This window comes from Anabas testudineus, chromosome 16, assembly GCF_900324465.2.
Source record: "Anabas testudineus chromosome 16, fAnaTes1.2, whole genome shotgun sequence".
Classification (NCBI taxonomy): domain Eukaryota; kingdom Metazoa; phylum Chordata; class Actinopteri; order Anabantiformes; family Anabantidae; genus Anabas; species Anabas testudineus.
This window is the reverse complement of record NC_046625.1, coordinates 19,934,442-19,958,462: the sequence shown is the minus strand read 5'-3', so window position 1 is coordinate 19,958,462 and position 24,021 is coordinate 19,934,442. Positions and strand designations below refer to the sequence as shown.

The 24,021-nt window shown below is 41.0% G+C and overlaps 1 protein-coding gene across 1 annotated transcript in view; it reads left to right on the top strand.

Annotated features, from left to right (window-relative positions):
* LOC113169465 (furin-like protease kpc-1) overlaps positions 1–24,021 on the top strand; it is a 133,712-nt gene that overhangs the window by 81,300 nt on the left and 28,391 nt on the right. The window contains exons 12-14 of the mRNA XM_026370864.1: positions 355–570; positions 1,246–1,349; positions 10,074–10,187. Coding sequence (XP_026226649.1) covers positions 355–570; positions 1,246–1,349; positions 10,074–10,187 — 434 coding nt within the window. The remainder of the gene's footprint in view (positions 1–354; positions 571–1,245; positions 1,350–10,073; positions 10,188–24,021) is intronic.

Here is a 24,021-nt window from a genome sequence, read left to right as displayed (position 1 = left end):
AAAAAATCCTTGCTGTCCATCTCCCGGCCTTAGCTATTTTTGAGTTGCATCGGTTTATGGGCCTATTTTTACCAATTACAAAAGGTTAGAGTGGGTGTTCGGAGACACTGTCCGTGAAATTTTCTTAATCTTTTTATTTATTTTTTTTACAGCTGCTGTGAGTCACACATTGGGGCTTAAGGTTTCTTTTGTTTTGTCATTGTTTATTGTACTCTAAACCCGTGAACACACAGATGTAAATACATATTGTTCATTAGTATGTGATATTTGAAACGCTTTGACCACTAAATGGAAAAGGTCTTTGTGAAATCCACTTATTCTTTCACTTTGACGTCCCTCTGTTTGTGTTTTCAGGGCCGAGGTGGGAAGGGCAGCATCTTTGTGTGGGCGGCAGGTAATGGAGGAATGCTTCATGACCACTGCGGAGCAGATGGTTATGTTAACTCTATCTACAGCATCGCCATAGGCGCTGCCACTCAAACAGGGGAGCCCACCTACTTTGGTGAGGCCTGCCCCGGGGTGATGGCCGTCACCCTGACAGGGGCCGGCGTGGGAGGCCCGCTACCTCTGGTTAGTATGTGTGAACCGCCTAACGCATAAAACAATGTTTATCATTAATGAGTGTGTACGTGTGTATGGGTTAGTAAGTGTGTGTGCGCATGTGCCAGCAGCTCTGATCTTTGGCTTCTGTGAGCTGTGAGAAGTCTGTTAAAGAGCAGCCACTGGTGCGATATTTATAGAGGCCTGCCAAATGACCTAGGTGACTGCTGGGCACACACAAACACACACACACAGGAGCAAACGAGTGTTAATTGGAGGTAAAGCGTGGCTGCAGTGTGGCTGAGAAAGGGAAGGAGCCGAGGTGTTGATGGCGGAGGTAACAGTGAAAAGCCAGGAAGAAACACAACGCTAACTCCACAGCTGCGGAATCACAAAGGCCAATTTTATCGGTGTGATACCACCTCTGTCTGCTGGGAGGCCTGCCCTTTTCCACCTCCCATCAGGAGGTGGTCAGACCAGACACATTGTTTTTTTAATTATCATCACTGTAAAATAGTGTTAACATGTTCTAATGAACCTGCTACTGTTAAAGGAGCTGCTATGGCGTTTCTTACACAGATAATAAAACATGTTTAGGAAGACTAGTTCTATGGAAATTGCGATATTGGGACTCTATGTACTAATATAACATCTACTGTTCATACCTACACTATATGTAGTAACTCTGACTTGTGGTTCCTCCAGATCACTGTGACCAGTATCGGTGAAGGCTGTGTCACACACTTTCCGGGAACATCCAGTGCTGCTCCGATCGCTGCAGGGATTTTGGCTCTCGTCTTAGAAGTAAAGTGAGTGTCTAAATGCCCAGTTGCACTGCACAGGATTGGTACTAAAGTATAACAATAAATGTGATACCTTGCTGATTTCCGTAGGGACTCATTGTGTTGCTCAAGGACACTATGAGAGCTTCTATCACCAGCCCAGTGGTGTTTATTTGATTTCTCGGTCGTAATGATTCACTGGCGGTATTTTCTGCCGATGGCATTGTTGGTGTTTTTTCTCTCATATTTAAATACACATTTCTCCTATACCACCAGTGCTTTCTTTTATAAAGAGTGTTTCGCTGCCTCCAAATATGCCACAAGCCCAAGCCATGCTTCACAGATGAGCGAGTGTGGTTTTGATCATGAGCAGATCCTTTCCTCTCTGACACTGTGATCACTTCGGTAGAGGTGGAGTTTGGTGTCATCAGTGCTTAAAAGTTTGTGCCAGAACTTTTGTGGGTTATCTCGCTACAGTTCTGCAAATTCAAACTAAGTTTTGCGTCTTTGTACAGTACGGGATATGTCATGCTGCTCGTGAAGTCTTCAAATGGTGGAATCTGATGCCTGCACCTCTCCATTTCTGCTGGCAGAAATAATGGCCCTTCCTGCCATAGATTAAGTCGTCGTGTTTGTTATTTTTAATTAGTTGTTGATTATTTTCGCAATTATCAAACACTCAATGTGGGTACAAAATGTCTGAAAATATTAAACAAATGTCCGTCACGGTTCCCAAAAGCTGCAGTTGACATTTTCAAATTGCTAGTGTGCTCCTCATACAGCAGTCCAACACATTGCATCGTAGATTGCTGTAATTTATTATCAGAAAGATCAAACATGCTTTACTAAATCCACTAGACAACTAACTAATCACTTCAGCACTAAAAGTCAAGACAGTTTCATTCCTTCTTTAAATTAAACAGATCATCCTTTACACTGAATTTCTGAACTGAACTTGTGAGCTTTGTTCTTCTACCTTGTCTTTTCTCTTTTCCCTATTGACTTTTAGTTTTAGTTCCTTCCTTGCTGTAGATCTTTTTCTCCTACCGTTTTCTTGCTCTCTGTATAAATCTGAAGAAATATCTCATTCCTTTTTCTTTTCCCTTTGTCTCATTTGCCACTTCCTACGATTTGCCAGTCCCCCCTTTTTCTTTGTCCTTCTTAACCTGCCAGCTGTCTGTGTGGCCTTGGGCCTAGTGTTTTGTGGTAGTATCAGCGGTGTCTGCGTCTCCTTCATGTTATGGATGGTACTAGAGACCGGCTTTACTGCTCCAGCTGTCATGCCACAGCATTTCAGTTTCAGTCGCTTGGCTGTAAAATGAAGCGAGGGTCCCTTGGCGAGGCGACTCCCTGGACATTACTGTTAAAGGCTTTGTCGTGACCCGCTGCTACTGACTAAACTATATATCACCCCTCTCACTCAGATCGGCAGCATTCTGCTCACGTCTTTATGGAGCTAGGTTCTCTGTCTCTTTCTCTGTTTCTCACACTTGCTCATTCTGTGTCTCACTCTTTATCCCCACATTTCACACAAACACACACATATATTCTGCCATAGTCTCTCTTTCACACGTGCAAACCTTGGGCTATTTTTTTTTCTCATCAGAAACAATCTGCCTATAAAAGCCCATGAATTATTGAAGCATTTAAAAATACAGACATGATGGAGCATTTAATATACAGTATATGTAATGTCATGCCCATTAAATGTTTTTTTAATTGTACTTTTATTAGTAGTTAAATATTTCACTTCTGTCGATGCCTCTTCAGACATAAAATATCCTTTAACCAAGAATAAAAAATAGATCTTTTTTAGAACTCTTCATAACTTCACATTAAAAGCATAATCTGTGATGTGGGGCCATAGAAGGCAATGCTTTCATTTTATTGTAGGGTTATGTAGACAGCCTCTATTGTACTGATACATCCTTTGTGTTTAGCTTGATCTGCATCTTTTGTTCTCACTAAAACATTTCATCATCATCAACAACTACTAACTTGTCTGACTTCATTATCTTGCACCGCTAGTTTCACTTGTTTTTTCCTTACATATACAGATAAACACCTCAACCTCAGTTTAGTGTAATATAATAGTAATATATGGTGTTTTACATTTGAGCTGAGACGTCAGAGTTTCCAGTCGCAATTTTCAACATCAATCAGGCAGACAGTCAGAAGCTTCTGTCTGTGGACATGCTACACTGCAAAATAATGCGTAGTGTGTTTTCATTAACTGGTATTGCTAACAATAGTCAAACTGTCTAGAACTGCTATATGGTTATGATTAACTTGGCTGGTTTTCTTATTAGACTGCGGGTTTACCCCGTTCTGTATACAGAATGGCCCTCAGTGTGTTGCGGCACTAGCAGTGTCTGGCTGCCACTGTTTATCCGTCTCTCTGACATTATGTTGACCTGTCTGTCTGTGTTTCCATCTGTCTCCATCCATCCATCTTGACAGCTGTCCAACAAACCATCAGGGGGAATCAATTCCTCACTCATCCGGTTTGTCAGTCGTTCTGTCTCTGACTGTTTGTTTGTTCACTTTATCACCGTGTCAGCCTCTCTGTCACTTAATCTCTGGTTGTCCTAGCCGTTCCTCAGTATGTCTGTCCGTTTTTCATACAGGGGCCTAAACATTTGATTTCATCTTATATTTTTGGATTTGTTCAACTGCAGACGTCCACCTTTCTGTCCATCCTATTCTAATTCTGCTGCGGTTATGTGAGCTGTCTGTAAAGATGGATCATCTCCTCCTTCGCCTCAGTCACTCTGTTCTGTGATCAGGTGAATTATATGTTGAGCAAGTGCTTTCATTCAGTCACATCACCAGTAAAAATGTATAAATAATCTTTTAACCTCTTTTAACCCATTGGTCAATTTAGCCATTTAGTAGTGGGTGACTTTAAAACCATCCACTCTGCTCTAGTGCTTCATGTTAACTCCATGTGGAGTGATAATGGCCACTTGCATTATCCAAAGTCAAAGGAAATCTCATTTGTCAATTTGTTGTTAATGGATTTATGGCCTCCGAGTTCATAACATATAAAATATGACATATTAACTGTATATAGTTGGGTTTTATATTTGGAACTCATCACTAATAATTTAAAAAATAATGCAAACATGCTAATTAAACAGTAATATGTCATATCATACGTGGTCCACTGTATGACCTCATTCAGCCTGGAGCTATAACAGCATGAAATCCACACTTGTTGTATATTACAATTGTAATATAATATACCCAAATTCGTTTTCTCCCTTTCTTCCTCTTTCTCTCTTCCTGTCCGTGTCCTTTGAGTGAATAAAGGAAATAATGTATATAAAGTGCCGTGTGGGGACTCGAGGGTTAATCAGCTGGTGGTCTTAGTGGGAAGAGGACATGGAAAAGTGAATCCACTCCCTTTAATTGGTCTTAACTCAACCACTAAGACACACATGGACAATGGACACACACACACACACACACACACACACACACACACACACAGACACACACACACACATACATACATGCAATCATGTTCAGTGCAGTTATTTCAAGTATTTCAAGTGCTAAAGGTACACTTTCTTGTTGTAATGTATTCACTCATATTCATATATATATATATATATATATATATATATATATGTGTGTGTGTGTGTGTGTGTGTGTATATATATATATATATATATATGTATGTATATATATATGTGTGTGTGTGTGTGTGTGTGTGTGTGTATATATATATATATATATATATATGTATGTGTGTATATCAAGTTTTCAAAGCTCATGTTTTTATTAACAAATATAAATACAGAAGTACATACATAAACTAACAAACTGGCCATATCATCCAAATACACAGACATACACTGTGTGTGTATGTGTGAGCGGCATGTGCTCATTAGCTGTGGAAATCAGGGCTGCACTGGTGGAGTGTATTTAAAGGAGATTGCAGGCATGCAGTTATTGGACTTGGCCTAATTGATAAACCCATTAGTAACACTTGTTCAGATAACATGGGAGGAATCTCAGTCTGCTCACAGTAACTCCAAATGGGTTCACTTAGGCTTAGAGGAGAGCACATTAAGAGAAGATTACAGAGCGATGTGGAGCGTCTTTCCAGTCCTTGCCTCGCTACTGTGAGATTAATAGAGATGAACAGAGGACAGAGACGGACGGCGTGTTGGACACTTGACAAGATATGGGCGCTCTGTATGTGTAGTTGTACACCAGTGGGTGTTCTGTGTATTCTCATCAATGTTTGTGCGATTATCTGCATGTCTGTGCGTCTGCCCGTACTTTTTTGTGTAGTTATGGCACAGTGGGAGATTGGTCTCCTTATGTGAGTACTGGTACTGTATGTGTATATTCGTTTGTGTGTGTGTTTGTCTCTATGTGTGTTTTCGTTTCTCTGCCTTTCAGCGCTGCCTGCAAGCTGCGAAGTAGCTCAGCAGAAGATCTTAATGCGAAGTGTCCAAGCAGAAGATGTGCTGACTGGGATGAGACAGTGGGGTTTAAACTGCTGCTTGTCTTGTACCAACACATTACACCCTGCTGACTAACAAGCTTCGCCGTTAGTGATAGCTCCTTCAGCTGCTGCTGAAACAATAAGAAAAGAGGGAGGACACTGTACACGCTAAGCGTCAGTACAACAGTCATCAGAATGAATTCTGTCTGCAAATGTGTCCACACTGTGAAGTGAAAGTTATCACTGATTGTTTAGTTGTAGCTCATAGTGGTTAATATGTTGGATATTAATCAGTTATTACACTATACTCCATAGTTGTTGCCTTTTGTTTTTAGACAATGAATGAAGTTTTAATCATTATTATTGTCTAACCAGATATGCAAATAGCACAAACAGTAGCACAGTATCAAGATATGTGTTCTTTTCTAATTTTACCAAGAGCAAATACACAGTATACTGTGGTAAAAGTCTCTTGTGCTCCCCACAGAATTAGATTTTTGATGGTTGTTTACCAGAAAAAAATGTTGAGTGTGGTGCTTCTAAATGATCAGGAGCTGACAGTGTTCTCCTCTGGGTCCTGATCTCTCTCTTTTCTTCACCCCTCCATCTTTTTGTCCCCTCGATTGCCCATCTCTTGCACTCTCTCCCCTGGGCTGGACACTTTGTCCTTGCTCTCTCCGTCTCCTCCCCCTCCTCCTCCTCCTTCTCCTCCTCCTCCTCCACCTCCTCCTCGTCATGCTCCTCCTCCCCCTCCTCTCTGCCTGGGCCCAGTGTGGGTGATAAATTATTCGTGGGCATGCTCTGAGGGCCCAGGGCTGCTCATTCCTGCACACAGAGGACTAGCATTGATCCAGCCTGTGGTTCAACTTAATTGGAAACCCAGTTACACCAGCTACAGACACACTCTGACACACGCAGAACACAGAATGTACAAACACACACACACGCACACACACACACAGACTGCCAGACATGCCATCCGCTGTAAAGCCACATTAATACACACATACCATACACATACAGCAATACACTATTGTATAGGTGCATGGATATTACAAATGTAAACATAATTGCACAACACACACACTACGTTCCCATAGGCCCACGTCTGATGCACTGTGTCTATGTTATGATTGCTCACTTTCAAACTGCAACATATTGTGCACACGATTCCTGTTCACCGACATTAAAAATCCCTGCAAGCGCTTTGATGACACACACAGACAAACCTCTGCACGCACACGCACAGACACACTTTATAGTCACTAAGCCTGCATTCTAAGCAGCACTAAACAGGAGTAACAGTCCACAGTGGAGCAATATGGAGGCCCAGGGTTATCGATTGGATTGAGACACTGACTATCATACAGCTAATAGATTACATCAGACACATTGGAGCAGCCCAGTCAATGAGGCTTGATCCTATTAACTGGGGATTTGTAAACAGTTGTGTGCTCACTGTGACGGCTGCTGTGCTGCTTTGTGAGCCTTGGCAAGAGGATGAAGGCTGTAAGGGTCTGGAGGAGGCTCATATATTGTAGCACTATTGCTCGTACCTCCTTTGAACAGCAGCCCAGTCGCCTTCACGTGTCTACCGGACAGAACGCTGTGATTGTGCGAGTCTCTTTGTAACAGTAATGTCAGTTTTCAGGTCTAAAAGTGAAGTTGCACCAGCAAAATTATGGAGAGACATCGACTAATTTCAAGTTACAAGCTATTATTAGCAGTGGAGAAGTAAATCCGTACAAATCTTTGAAAGGTGATTTAACTTTGGGGAACTGACGTGATTTGGTTGTGTTGATAGAAAACTGTCTTGACAGTGCTGACCACTGAGGGAATTAAGCACTTACAGTATTCACTTCTTTTGAACTTACCATTGCTGGAGGAGCTCTTTCCCAAAACAAACATGTTAACTTATTGTCTAAGAATTATCTCTGTCCCTCCCACTGTTGATTACCTGGATCAGGTCTGTTCAGTCAATCAGTCAAGTGCAAGTGCAGGGCTGCATATGCAGACCATAGAATTTGGATTCTATATAAAATAAATCACATAGTAGAGTAGTTTACAAAATAAATATTGGCTGCAATAAATAACAGCTAGCCCTGGAAATGTTTTTTTAAAGTCCTTCAATAGCTTACACTCCCACAGTATGCTTGAGCTGTTTATCAAATTCCAACAACAATGTGTTACATGTTTCGAGTGGTTCTGTGCTTTCTTTCAGCCAAAACTGAAACCAACAGGAGGAGAAAACACATGCTCTAATACAAAGAGCTTTTGCAAAAGGAGGAAAAAGAAGTGTCACCTCTATGTGAAAGAAACCTCACAAGTTAACAGCTCCGTTCATCTTAAGTCCATTACTGCAAAGGCAATACTTCTGTTTAACCAGCTCCATGGTAGATGCTGGTCGCGGGGTTTTCAGATTAATTTCATGGCCTAAACCTATTCATATGTCCCTTCAGGGGCTGTGTGGCAAAGAGGAGTGAAAACACTGAGAGTGAGAGAGAGATAACAGTAAACTGGGTTCTCAGCCAACAGTGTGTTTTTAGGAGCAAAACGACTTTTCCAAAATAAATAGATCTGTGTCGCAGACTGCTAGGAGAGAGAAAAGCCCTCGGTTCAATAATTAATTCCCGAGTCGAGGGTTTTAGAGAGCCGCTGATTGGGCTGATTTTTTTTTTTATTCTGTTATGATACAAAGGAGGCCGTTTGAAGTAATTTGTCCCAGAGAGAGCGGCTTGGAATACCATACATGCTTTGATTTAGCAAAGCAAATTTAATTTTGTTTGCTATATGCAAACCAGCCGGGGCCGCGGGGCTTTCTCTGATTCCACCAGAGGGGTGATGGTGGTGGAAGTGGTGCTGCTGATGATGGAGATGGGGGGAGTGCGCACAACAGAATCACGCTGCTGCCGCTAATATATAATACAGAGCGCACACTCATACACCGAGACGCATGCAGCGAGCAGCAATAGTTCAAAAGTACAACACACACGCACACACTCACACACACACGCTCTCTCTCCAATCCCTTTGAAATCAAAACTTAAAATAATTGTTTGTGTGTTGTGTTTTGTTTCATTCTAGCCATCTATTATTAGTGTTACTGGTATTATTCCTATCATGTTGTTTTAGCTGCCTGCTCTCGCTGGTTGCTGGGGTTTTGTTTTATGCTGCTAATGAAAGCTTCTCTCCTCGCTTTTGTTCTGCTTCATTTTTTTTTCCAATACGTGAATGGAATACATCTGTTTATATCTGCGCCTGATATTTCCTGAGATGCCTAACACCTTACAGCACTATAATGAAGTGGCTACTTGTGATGTGTTTTTGTTTTGCTTTGTTTTTTTTCCAAGGGCATTCCTTCACATATTCTTGCAGACGTTTACCATACAGTGAAACTATAAAGATATAATCTACCTTTAACAGGTACCTGACTGCATGCATGATTGGCTGCAGGTATGTCACCGATTGATGTCTTTCTGTGTTGGACACCTCTAATTACCTTCACTCTGGCGTTCCTGTGTACTGGGGAAACGAGTGAGGCAGAGAGTGAAGGCATTTCTTCTCAGAAACAGAAAAAGGATGATCAGAATGGGTGGCCAAGCGGTTTTCTTATACTCCATTCAAGTCATTTTCTTAGGGAACAATAATGAGTGGATAAAGCAGAAAAACTCAATTTCCTTTATGCTTTTTATATCCTGAAAAAGCCCTCGTTGACGACCCTTTGGTCTTTTGTTATAGAAAACTGAGCTAATATCCTCCAGCTCTCTGCGCAGTTTAAAGGTCTTAATTGGATTCCATTAGTATATTGCTTGACATGACACTTGAGTCCGCTCTATTAGAATTCCCCTGCCTGGGATTAAAAAGAAGATTTTTTTTTTTCTACATTCGACTCTCTAGACTCTTTTGTTAAAGTCTCAAATATTCTTTGTGGGATTCACAGTTTTTTAGTGACACCATTATTAAAACCTTCTGCTTGACTTAAACATGTGCTTTTATGTCTAGAGGACCTGCTGCACAAGGTATGGCAACGTCTCGCAGCAGCACTTTATGTATTAATAAACTTCAGCGCTAATGCAGTATAAGCTGTAGACATATGGCTGATATAATGTGCTGTAAGCCTCATAAATAGTTCTTTCTGCTAAGATTTCAGCACAGGTTCATCTCCCTGCAGGTTTCCTTTCAGAGTATCATGCAGAGTTGAAATGTTTCCCTCTGTGGTTTGAGTCGGTGTAGAACACGGGCCGAAGGAAGGATGCGTTTGATGATATTCTGTTTTATGTCTCTTACTCCAGTCCTAAGCTGACGTGGAGGGATGTTCAGCATCTGATCGCCAATACGGCAAAGATCCCCGACCCCAAAGAGCACGGCTGGAACATCAACGCAGCAGGATACCATGTACACCACAGGTACTGCGATGCATCCGTGCACATACTTATTGGTTACATTTAACTGTATCATTACCAGCGTTCAGCTGTGGTGGGCAATCCTGGTCCTCGAGGGACACCATCCTGCCTGTTATTCAACTATCTCTGCCCTATCCACTGCTGATTACGTGGATCAGGTGTGTTCAGCCTGTCAGAGGCTGTAAGTGCAGGGATGGTTGGAAAAGCCCTGCTGCACCTGCTCATTAAATGAGGCTCACATATAAAATCTGTGTGTTAACCAATCAGCATGCCGAGAAATACAAGAACACAGCCCACTGTTAAACCGTCACTTGCCACACTATAGACGTTTTCCCTGTTTGAAATCTTTTTGCTGAGTGGACACAACCAGCTGCTTTGTTGTAGCCATAAATTTAGTGTATACACATGAGTGTATTAAAGGCTTTCAGATTTGCTACCCCATTGTTCTATGATGCACGGCACACTTTACTGACATAGAATATTTTCCTAATTGTTTGTTTATCCATCTGTCCAACATATCACGCACCCCCTAAAGACATTTTCTTTAGATATATAATTGAATAGTGTAATTGTCTGCAATGTACATGGGGTTACAGTTGTCATTATCAAATGCACCAGCACAGTAATTATCCCTATATGAGTCTAAGTGGGAGAATTTTAAGTAAATTAAACATGCCATTAAGGTTTTTGAGCCACAGAAACACAAAACAGTTCAACTGCTTCCTCCAATTAATATTTTACAGTAAATGAAATTCAGTGAAACTGATGGACATATACAGGGACTTGGAGTAAAGTTTGCCTGAATATCACAGACAGGAACATGTCTGTAATAATCAGGCATCTTCCATCTATCGACAAGCTCTATTTCCACGTGCACACACCACTTTTATGCGCTCGAACACCCCCACACACACTCCTCATATAAAGTGCTTTAACCACAAAAAGCAGGCAGTCTGTTTTATGACAGACGAGACAGGTGATCTTGTCCAGGGAGGAGTGTCATTGTAATCCTCTAATGTTATTATCACACCCACCGCGTGTCTGAGTGTCTGTACCTGCTCTGATTTATACAGACAGAAGCTGGAGGAAATGGAGCTTCTCTTCTCCCTCTTACTGTATGAAGCATGAATCTTAGAGCAAGCGAGAGAGAGAGACAGAGAAAGAGAGAGAGAGAGTCCCCTGCTCCTCTAGACATTGTATAAACGCTTTTACAATGGTTTTACAATGTCAGACAGACAATGACATATTGGTAATTAGTCATAGCATTTGTGATGTCTCACCTCTGCTCCCTGTCTCACTCACCTTAAAATTTCCTTTCTTCATCCTGGTTGCAACTCTATGGCTTCGGCTTCATTTGTAGTTTTATCTCCCGTCCATCATCCCTCCTTCTTTCCCCTTTCTTCGCAATTATTCCCTCTCACTTGCTTCCTATTTCTCTTCCTTCCCCTCTTTCGCAGCATGCCGTGTCATAAAATAGATTGTAATTACTGTGTTGCTGTGAGAAGAATGGATTAATTAAAATATAATGATGCCGATCACACCAGCGGGCGTCTGTTGAAATCTGTCCATTTAGGGGCTGTGGCAGAGGACTTGTAATGCCCTGATCATACTGCAGCGGCCATGCTAATTATGAAGAATGGTTTATTGCATGGGTGAGGATAGATGGACTAGACAGTGCAATGAACACAGGGTCACTTACCATCAATAAAGTTGTTACAATACATTAAAGATTAGATATGATACCTGAAATGAGAGGATGCATGCTTGAGAAAATTGAAGATAACGCTCCATGTGTAGATGAAGATTAGTGATTTTTTTTATTTGAGGTCCAAAGGACACAGTGGTGTGCCTCTTAGCTTTCCCTGCTGAATGAACAAAGACAGATTCAAGATATTATTATGGATAGTTATGGTTTGATGTATCAGATGATACAAAGAAAACCGAGCCTCCAACAAATTTAAGTTTCATCAAGAGAAAACAGAATAATGCTGATTATTGTTGACTGAAAAGACCAATTTGCTAAATTAAAATGAGACAACACTGGCTGCTTTGACCTCGAGTTCCAGTCTGAAATAGTGTCACGTGAGAGGAGTGTAGTCATTAAGTCCAAGAAATACTGGGATCATTTCACAGGATGTACATTTAGTTTTTACTACTAATACTATGCTACACACTTGTCTTAATGTGAAACTGCGCCGTCGACGCCTCCCGTTAAGTCACACTCACTGACTGTGGTAGAGAAATAATGGCTTGTAAACATTCTCGACTGAGGCTCAACCCTCTAACCAATCAGAGATTATCAACAATTTCTTCTTGATTAGTAATAAAGTGTGGGAAACAATACAATTCAACTCCTAAACACTGGAACGTCGTACAGGCTGAAACTGTAGGTGCTTTTGACAGCAGAGTGGTGTACTGTATGAGTGATTGAGTAAACACAATCTAAACTGTAATATTATTTATTCTATTAAATATAACATAGTCTCTCTTTAAATCAGAAATGAATCAAGGGTGCTGTTAACCTAGTATAGCAGTATAACGTCCAAAGAAGCTACACAGGCAGCATGTGCGGATTGAGGACAGATGGTTGCACTGAAAGCATGGCTTTGTAAAAGCTGATGGAAAAATAGCCTCCTTGCAGATATATGGTGACTTGGCATTGATGTGTGCGTGTATATATGTTTGTGTGTGTTTGGGGACCTGGGAGGTTGTTGGGTTCGTAGACGCCGTTGCTCGGATCCCAGCGTTCCCATCTGTTTGACCTCCATATAGACTGGAATCTTGAGAGAACTCTGGTGTCGAGAAGCGAGTCCTCCTCCTGCCCTCCACCTCTCCACCCTTAGCTCCCGCCGCCGTGAAGACAATAAACATGTCAGCCACCACACGCCGGAGCAATCTGCAATCAGATTTACTGTGCATGAAATACGGTGGTGCTTTTATTGGTCCAAAGACTTGTCACTCATAATTTATAGGCTGTTGCCAGGCCGGCTGTGATGTCAGCAAGCTCCCAGCACCCTTAGGAGAATCAGAAGAGGGAGAGTGAAAGAGATAGGGGTGAGGGTGGTGGTTGTGTGGGGGATAGAGATATAAGAAGGCAGAAAGTGTGTGTGTGTGTGTGTGTATGAGAGAGAGAGAGTGAGGATAGAGGGAGAAAAGGTGATGGAGATGGGTGAAAAGAGGAAAAAAATAACATGCATCCATCCTGTTCCTTTCTGCGGTGAGTTTATCAGGTTGAGGGAGTGAAAGTGTCAGTTTTTTTTTTTTTTCAGGGCCTGTACAAATGGATCCTCCTCTCCTCTCCTCCGGCATTGCTCTGCATCCTTTGAACACTGACACCTATTGATCACATGGTCGACAGAGGAAAAAAAAAATTAATCTGCAATTCACATCTCCACTTGAAGCCTCTCTGACCCAGAAATAGAAAGTGGAGAGTCCGGCGTTAGCAGCTTTGCACCGGAGGGATGACATACTGAGAAGAAGCAGAATGTCCAAACAGGCTTAATTTCATTTAATCTCTTCTGATAGCATAGGTGAAACTACAGTAATTATCCTGTGGGAGATTTAGATAGAAAATAACAGCGGAGGAACAGATCAAAGCGGCGCTGCCCTCGCTCGCAAAGACAAAGTGAATATCAAGGAGAATGCATGAGTGGTGAAACTGTATCTAAAAAGAAAAAACACAACTGGTATGGCATTAAAAAATGAGATAAGATTCAATCCCTCTTTTGAAAAATGATCCTCTGCTCACAGAGAACTATTAGAATGTTTACATTTGCGGCATTTTGTTCCATATCAAAATAATTAATTGCATCCATTTTCAAATTAAAAGTACATTACAACACAATTAAGGATGCAAATGAGTCTGGGCCTGTCGCGAGGAGCCCGCAAAAGTGAAAGAGTGACTGTGTTGATGTATGAGGGTTTGTGTGCTTTTTTGTGTATTAGGTGTGTCGCAATGGATCATTGTGCACGCGTGTGCGTATGTTTGTTTGAATGGGAAAAGAAAAAAAAAAATTGTGCTGCCGTTATTGAAGAGGAAGACTCTGTGTTGAAATTACATCAGCATAGGGAAATAAATCAGAGCTCTGCAGTAATAAACAACAGAGTAATTAGGTCATCTTCCCTCAGTAACTGATCGACCAGAGGAGCAGATACTATGTCATTCCTATTGTGTTATAGGCTTCTGTCAGCTAGAAAATCACCCAAGATAAACACAACACACAGGCACATTTCTCTATCTGTGCCTCCCTTCTAGGGGCTCTGACCTCCATTGTGCCTGTTCAATGAAAGATGGCTACATCATGCTAGAAAACCAGGGACACTAAAACATAATTTTGTCATAACCTTCCCTCTTTGGAAGGAAAACAGATATAAAAGTATATAGCGTGTGGTTTACTGCGAGCCCCCCTAACCTAGCCTGGCAGCAACACGCAGGGCTGATGGATGCCGGGCGTTGCCCGACTTTTAATTGCTCGTAAATTTTTGATCCAGGGAAAACGCCACGTCCTCTTTGTCCCCCTGGCAACGTGGGTGACAGAGCCGTTCAGGAGGGAATAAATGAGCCTCAGTGAGGAGCACAGAGAGGCACAGTAACACTTTTTAGAAAGATACAGAACCTCATAATCAGGCCCTCCCTCATACACTCATGAGTGGATTATGGACTAATATCAGTATTATCCACTCTTATGTGAGGAATGTTCTCAAATACATCCACACCTTGAGATAGTCTTATTTTATCTATGTAACATTTGAATTTTTCATTTAGCCAATATTATTTATACACATGGACTTAACTTAATTCAAAAGCAGTAATGTGTTTCTGATATTCTCTCATCAGGAGTCATCCTGTCTGTTAGTCGAATAAATTATGTTATCGATCATGATATTGCTAATTTTCAACTGCAAATATGTTTTGGAAGACCTGATGTGGCCCATAATATATATTTCAGAGCACAAGAAAAGTGTAATTAATTAACATATCTGGCAAGTCACAAAATGTGGGTGTTGAATATATAAGTAAATTATAAACTTACACTATTGTGTGATGTTTTTCTACAGTATTCTCATAACAACAAAGCTTTGTGAATCTAAACCTCCATAAAGTTAGGTTTTGTTCCTTCATATTAGAATAAACAAAGTAGTAAAATGTGATTTCTTAAAGGTTGCGTTGCAAATTATTTAGATGCTGTTCCACCCTGACTAGAGACAAGTTCTTGGGGTGCTACAGAAACCTTGTACATGTGGTGTAAAAACGTTTTTATGTGAAGCTGATGATTGTAGCAATAGTTGCAACAACCTAACCCAACCAGATGCTGGGTGTGCGCAGTGCTTTAACATTAAATTATAATGTGAACTGTACTAAACAGAGCTTGTCACTGTGATGATGCTCTGAGTATTTCACAACACAGGATAGTGTATCATTAACCACCCACTCAAGTTTGAATTAGAGTTTGAAATGTAAAAAAAAAAAAAAAAATTAAATGTGTAGAAATAGATTTTAAAATCTTAATAAAATAAGCCGCGATATCTGCTCTGAAATGCCGGGGGCCTGTCTGGTGAAGCCGCTAATATCACATTCATTAAACTCGGCAACACTTTCCTGTAAAGTTGTTATTTCAGTGTTCTACCAGTAATCTCTGCCGTCTAACAATTTTCCAGACATGTCTGAGATCTCTGCCACCCATCGAGTCACACATTGTCATCGGAAGAACTCACAGCATCGTGTCAGGGTGGCTGTCCATCGCTGAAGCTCTGTAGAAGTTGGGTGCTCCTAAAGATTGGAGTAATTTATTATGACGTAAGACAGAAATTCAGCGGAGACGGACATGCAGGGTCCTACTGATTGCTGTGGTCCTAAAAGTTCTTGTTTGAGGTTTTTACCGCTAAAATAGATTCAAGCTGTTATTACTCAGGGTACATTTATATTTTCCACCAGCAATGTGAGTCTTTAAATGTGATTTCAAGTGATTTGATTATGAGTTTGTTATGCAGTGTAGCGTTAGTAGATGAAGCACATTATGTTTGTCTCTACATGTGATTTAGATGGAGTTCAGTTCACCTGCAACCAATTCAATGCTCAAACAAAAAGGGTATTTCCAAAAGCTTCACATATGTTTTATCACCATTATATAGATTCATATTTATAACAAGGTGTCATTAAAAGAAAAAGATGTGGAAACTCACTCTATACCTGTCCATGTCAAGCAGTTACTGTGGCTGTAGGGATACGATTACCTCTTCTGAACAGTGAACACTAACAGAGTGAAGAACTGAGGTGGAATAACGTGCATTTGCATATCGTTTTCTTCTTTTCCTGAGGAGCGGCCCTTTAAGTGCCTGTACAGTGTTGACAGTAATGGAGACGAGTTTGAAAAATGAGGTTTAAAAACCGTCTCTGCAGACTTGTGACTGTTGCCAAGCCTAACAGATGCTCATCTGATCAATTTCTTTCCCCATTTGTCCTCTTCCTGAGATGAAAGTAGGAGGAGATAAATATAAGTTTGTATCACCATTTGCTTGTTCATTGCAGTGAGGTCCGACATCCTGCCGAGGATTTAGATTGTTTCCTTCGACTGTCTCAGTGCTAGACTCCATCTAGCCTCAGATCTCCATCACTTTTTTCTGCTGCTTCTCCTCCTTCCCCTGCTGTTTGTGTTGTTCCAGTCTCATTTGGTGGTTTTCGACTCACCAGGTTTGGCCTGATGTGATCTGTTTCATCCACGCATCGATCCGGCCTCCCCCTCCCCCTGTGGGGCTGAATCGAGATACACGCCGATCATTCACAGGTCACGCTCAAGGCCAGGGGCCAGAGGTCAAAGGGAGCTGACCAGAACCCCTGCTCACCTGCGAATGTATACGTGTTTATGTGCTTTAGTGGGGACATTTGAGGAGATTCTCATCAGATATCTTGTTTCTACTTCGTGCAGACACAAACGTGTAGACACCTTTTTATTTTTAGTGTGTTTTTAGTGTATTAAAAATTTTGCAGTAGAATTTGGTCTAATATTTTCAAACCACATCTTCATCGGGCCTACATTTAAACAAATATCTCAGTAGTTTTATAGTATACAGTAAAACACGTTTGAAATGGAGGAAAATGAGAGACATCTAAATGTTTATTAGCAACTAAATTAGCACCAAAACAGAGTAAATGCATTTTCACTAACAGCGCTAGGCTAGCAATACTACAGGTCTAATTTTAAAATGAGAAAGCTAGTCATCCAGATTCTGTGATGTCACTGCGACAGACTTGCACTGTCTAACTCACTGCTGCACAGTCTTGCTGCAGGCTGACTGCCACACAGAGCCAGAGCTCACTTCCAGTGGGCACAAAGGGAGAGAGATGGGTGAGCCTGGTCAACCCCGGTAGTGTCAACCCAATTACTCATTCTCTTAAAGGGCTATTAAAACATAATTGCCCAGCGATTTACATCCAAGTTAAGGTGGCCTGAGATAATTTATTATTTTCCATAAGCCCTTTCTTTTGTGTGCCGACTGAAAGAGTGTGTGGGGGGAGAGAGAGAGAGAGAGAGGGAGAGAGAGGGAGAGAGGCAGACTGTAATTTCCTGAGTCACGAAGAACGGCATGTTGGCAGCCCAGTGTAATTGTTTAAACCCCACTCTCAGACACCTTCCAGTCACCCCCTTTTAATCCTCGTTATCGCTCTCATTAGCCTGGGGTCAGGGGTCAGCCAGCTCCCCCTAGAAACACAAACACAGCTCTGGGAAGAAGAAGGAATGGATGGTCCTTTGGATGAGGGGACTGGAGGGCTGGGACTGGGGTGGAGAGTGATTTCCACTTCAATACTGGTCAGCGTGTATTTGCTTTATTCTTCTTTTTATTTGTGGAACCAAAGTATTTTATTATAATCTGTTGTTTTAGGGTGATAGCACATATTTTTAGTAGTTTGTAGGTGCACACTTAAGTGGTAAAGTGCGTAGTGGTGTGAGTAGCAGGACATGCTGTGATTATCCATGTGAATACTGTATGTATATATATATATATATATATGTGAATATGAAAGTTTTATGTTATCAGCAGTACTCAGACCCATGCCATGTTATTTCATCACCATCCTAGGATCAGTTCTATGTCACTGCCTCTGCTTTCCCCCCCCTTTTCCCTGTCTATCTCTAAAATCTCTAAAATAGCAAAAAAAGAAAAAACAATGAAACAAAAGAACAAAATCAAGTTATGTTATTATCCACTGAAGTTAGAGACACCACTTATGTCTTTCACCAACTAACTGCTTTTCTGTGAATTGTCCTTATTGAGCTGCCTCTAAATTAGACCTTGTGTTGTGTCTGAACGCTCTCTTTCTGTCTACAGCGTGTGCACAGACTTAATGACATTTTTCACATTTCTGCCTTGAACCCACTCTTCTCTTCTATTTTGTTTATACCATAAAGCATGCCAGTTCTGCATTAAGCTACTGTAGTTTTCCAAAACTGTTACTTGTGACTCCTCAGGCGTGTGAGTCATGTTAACTGTTTATGCTTTTCTTGTAAAAGACAGTGTGAGCTCTAGGGACTACGCAAAATGTAAGAGAATGTAACTTATTCAAATAACAGCAATACATTAGGCACTACATTATCTACCTGCAAAGGCTGTTATTCAGTTTTTATTCTTTGTTTTTTATTTATTTTATGTGCATCTCTCTCTGTCTCTCACTGTCTGATCCTGCTCACCTCTGATTTATCTGCAGGAAAAACAACCTTGTTTCTCCCCCCGTGTCTCTCTCTAATTGTAGCTAATAAAGATCAATTAAAGTCATTAAGGGCTTCTCTTAAATGAGCCATGGCTACTAAATGCATTAGCAAGCAGTCTTTGTCCATATATACTATATATCTCCCTCTCTCCCCTTATTTTGCATGCACGTGAGCCTGTTTGGGTCTCTGGGGGCCAGGGTGTTTCCAGGGTCACATCAATGAACAATACTGCGGGCTGTTCTTGGAGCTGACATCTAACCGCTGCATCTGAAGCCAATACTAGAATGTTTGCATTAATTCAGCCAATAGATAATACTTAAAAATAAGTATGTTTCAAGTCAGAATCATATTTTTAAAGATACAGATGAATTGTAATAATTGAAATTTCCCCAATAGTACTATCTATGTTTTCATCATGGCAGTTCTGAACTACTGTGGTATGACCTTCCAGCATCTTTACCATCGCTTGGCTACATATACTGACAGTAAATTAATAAATTATTACATTTATTATGAACTTCTGTACAGATATTTAGAAGAGAAGAGCTACAGAGTTTGTTGATCACCTTTGTTTCCCAACATGACTTTGAAATTAGTCATTTTCAGCGTCATGTCTTTACAATTGTTGGCTAAATGTGTCACAGAACTGAATTCTTTCCCTCATGATGGAATAAGATTGGGGATCTTTTATGGAGCACCATCAAGAGTCAGAAATGTAATGTGCAGTACTTTATGACCAAACACCTGCCAATCTAGCAAGTTAGTATGTTAATGTGCTAAACTAAGATAAAGATCAACGTGTACTGTATGCATTGTCATTGTAAACATGTAAGCATGTTGACATTAGAACAGCCTCGTTATGTGATATTATTGCATGCTAGTGCAGTCTCACAGAGCTGCTCGCAGTTGTTTCAGGCACGCTAGTGGCTAGTGACTCTCAATTTAAACATTGCTTATTTGCAACTATTAAGTGGATTGCCGTTAAATGTACTAATATTTATGAGGCCCATTGACATATCCGCCCCTGACATCAAGGAAGGCACCTCATCCCACTGATTTGTTGGATGAATTGCGCTGAGCTTTGGTGCAGACCTTCATGTTTTCTTGTAGACTAATTCCTCATCTTTTAATCAGATTTTATATTGAGGTCAAATTTTCCATTTTGCATTACTTTATCTTTCTTATTTTTTATCTGTCTAATAGCTTTTGTTTTTTATCATGAGCAGACTCGCAGAATAGCTGTAAGCTCTTATATTTGTTTTGTTGTCATGTCGATTCCAACCAATTAAAGTAGCGCACTTACAGTTTGAAATTTTCTTTTTTTTTCATTGTGGTATTTCGGGAACCTTTTTGTCAGAATATATAATAATATAATATATATAGTATGGCACTAAACCCATACATTAAAATGACTGTGGTAGGCTACTGTATTGTGTAAAAAACGTGCCACCCCAGCAAGTTTGGTTTTACTACATTTCTAAACACTGTCCCACCTCAAAGCCATCGAGAATCAAGCCTCACAAAGCTGGGGTCAGCGCGTTCCTGCACTAAGCAGCTACTGTAGCACTAGAGCATTATTCTTACTCCCGACTCAACAGAAAACAGCCGATGTGACAGAGTGATAAGAGAGATGAAGGAGAAGGAGAAGTGACCCATTCACAGGACAGCAGGGAGCCTGCTGGTGCGACCATGAGCTGACAGGGCTGTCAACACACTTCATACAGCTGACTGTGTGCATGTGTGAGTGTGTGTCTGCAGTACTGTATATGTGAGTATCTCAGGGTGTGCTCCTCTTTGTGCAGAAATACAGTGTGTATACAACTCAGAACATATCTGAGTGCGCGCAGTACTCAATGTGTGAGACCTAGCGTGTGTATGTGTGAAAAGTGTTTCATTAGTCGTGCAGCTTCATGTGCCCATCTACAGCTTCAGTACAATATAACAGCCAGTCTTGTGCAGGGACAAGATGGGAAGCTCCTGTACACTCAGCCTGGGCTCTGCCTCCCTCTCCATATGGCCACAGAAAGCCTCTGATGCCTCCCCGGGTCCCTGCCAGTGTGAAAAGCAATTGTGTGGAATGTGTAGGAATTAAGTATCCCATCATTCAGAGCAGACATGCAATTAAAAGAGCTGCAGCTGTCATTCGCAGAAGACAACATGTGAGTCATGTCACTATAACTCAACACAGTGGACACCACACACTTACGAGGCTGACACACTTCCTGTCTCCCGTTTGCTGTTCACACTCATTTACACAGACATTTACAAATGTAAACATTCACATTTTTTACAAGATAATCATAATAAAGTGCTTGTATATTGAATGTACACAGAAATAGTTATTTGTAAAATATTCCACCCCATACTGGCCATGAAGTGATCTCTTCCTAGACGGACTACTTACAAGGGGAGGTCCGAAATCCCCAGTTCTTGCTTTAAAGACAGACCACCAGGATGTAGCAGTAGGTGTCTTTCACAGCTTCACTAATTTTAGTACAAATTAGTTTTTTGTGTTACTATACTCCCCTTGGGGGCTGGGTCAGTAATCAAATAGTCATAGGAAAACTGAAGGGGGAATGTGGAGTGGCGAATGGCATACTGTCTGTACATACTATACTGTCTGTGCAGTGGTGTGAAAAAGTATGTGAACCTTTTGGAATTTTGTGGTTTTCTGCATTGATTTATCATAAAATGATCAATGTTTTACCTACTGTAGACTCATGAACACAGATGTTAGCCACTTTGGCTGTCACTCTGGGTTGTTTCTTTACCTCATTGATGAGTGTTTGTTGTGCTCTTCAAGGTCATTTTAACTGGCCGTCCTCTTCTTGGTAGAGTAGCCTGAGTCCCAAAGTGTCTCCATTTGTAGATTGCCTAACTGTAGACCATGAAGTTTTTATCGTTGTTCTTAATAAAGACATGAAAGATCTGAATTTTTCATTTTATTACTTTAGGCACATTGTGTTTGTTAATACTTTTGACTTAATTGATGTTTAGTTCATATTTTATGACAAGTTAATTCAGAAAATCATGAAATTCCAAAAGGTTAACGTACTTGCATGCTGTATATGATGATGATGATAGTTAATATCTTCTTGTGTGAAAATTTGTAACAAACTTTTTGTGTTTCTATCATTAGTCTGCTGACAAGAACAATGCAAAAACATTGGTCTGTCAAAGGGACTGAGCTGAGTTTTTGAAAGCTATTTTCTCCTATTGGGATCCCTTTTCTCCTATATCTAGTGATGCTTGTTTGGCATCTGATGGATATGTGCTCCTCAATGGAAAACAATTTCACTACTTTCTACAAGCACAGTATTTTATGCTAATTTTAATCACTATACTCACAGGTTAAAATAACTGTTACTCAGACTAGAACACAAAAAACAAAAAGGGAATTTTATACAAAGAAATACCCAGGTTTTTCTGTTGCAACCCAGTCACTTGAAATGTAAACTTCTATATGTGCAGCTTGTGAGTCCTGTACATTATTTGCCCTGCATCCACTTAAGCCACGTTTTCCATTAATGCCTGTAGAGTTTCACTCATTCAAAAATACATTGACTCGCACCAAAACCGTAATGCCACAAAAACGTGTTGATTGAAACTGGTGAATCCTCACATTAGCATTAACTATACTTGCACATGGGAATGTGAGTTTTAAAACCTGTGAACTTGTCGTTTAATGCATATAGAGTACCTTCCAATGCAGGTAAATATGTGTAAGTGTAGAAGCTGTACATTAAGAGACAAGAGAAAGCAATTATAAAAATGTTGGCATTCAAAGAGAATGAAGGTCGTGGAGAGCACATAAAAATGATAGATGTTTATAAGCAAAGTGGTTACACTTCTGGTGCTGTAACTATTCCATGGAGAACGCAGTGAAGTGAACTGAACATACATGGCACATCTAAACACATAATGTAATACTTTATTTGAACATTTACACTTGAAGTAGCTCCACTGAGATTACGAGGGATTTTTGGCAAGTGTCCCTTCGAGAAACATTACAGGAAGCCAAAAAGTACATGATGATTGAATCCAAATTAAAAATATACGACACAAACACGTACTGAGATCCCAAATCACCTTATACTGTACATAAAATAAATTGAACCTTGAATTTATTCTCAGAGCTCTAACTAATCAGTTTATGTGCAGCTTTATGGAAACCATATTGAAATACCACTTTTTGTGCATCGTGGATGTTAAGAAGTAGTGTGGTGCTTATCTACAGTTTGTTTCTATCTCTTCTAATAGCTCATGTCAGTCTGTTCACAGAGCTAAGCATGAGTGGGTTACAGAGTAAATATCTCAGACCTATTATTACTCCAACAAAATGTTCCTAGCCGTTGTCAAGCCACTAAGTACAAAATGGTGAATTGCAGACATGAAGAGAGATAATTGCCACTCACACTGGAAATTTGGCAAGCGCCTTCCCCGCGAGACCCGGATGAAATGGTGCTTCAACCCCCGAAACTGTCATTCTTAATGAAATGGTAATTACAAACCCAGCGGACCAGCTGAGGGGCCTGCCGGGGCCCACGGAACCCAACTACCAGAATAAACCTGCTACAACAACCTGCAGAGAGGAGGGAGAGAGGCAGGAAAGGGGAGGTGAGAGGTGGAGGAGGGGGTGAGAAAGACGATATAGGAGGGAGAGAGGTTCAGGTAGGCATTAACACCACGAATCTGAGATTTATTTCAATTGTGAAATGTAATACACACTCCATGTTGGAGTGTGTTGGACAATGGGACCCTCATCAATAACGCCGGCTGTGTGGAAGGCAGGAGGGGAGGTTGGTTAAAAGCGCCCACACAGTCTGGGTAATTGATTGCTTTGTAAGTGAACGTGTCTTTAACCTTTGGGAGGTCAGGCCCAGTCGGACACCATCAGTCCTGCCTGGGGTTGAACCGCTTCCAGCCGTTTGTCTTCCGCTGCTCCCTCGTCTCAGGGCCGATTTGTCAAGCATGAGATGTTTTGGGTGTTTAGATTACAGGCGAGATGGGAAAACAAAGGCAAAATGCCACACCAAACAAAAGGCCTGAGCCTGGATCTCCCACTGATCTGCAGGCTGGGCAGGAGACCAGCTACCTGGGGTGCTGAAACTGAAAGAGGGGAGGGAGGG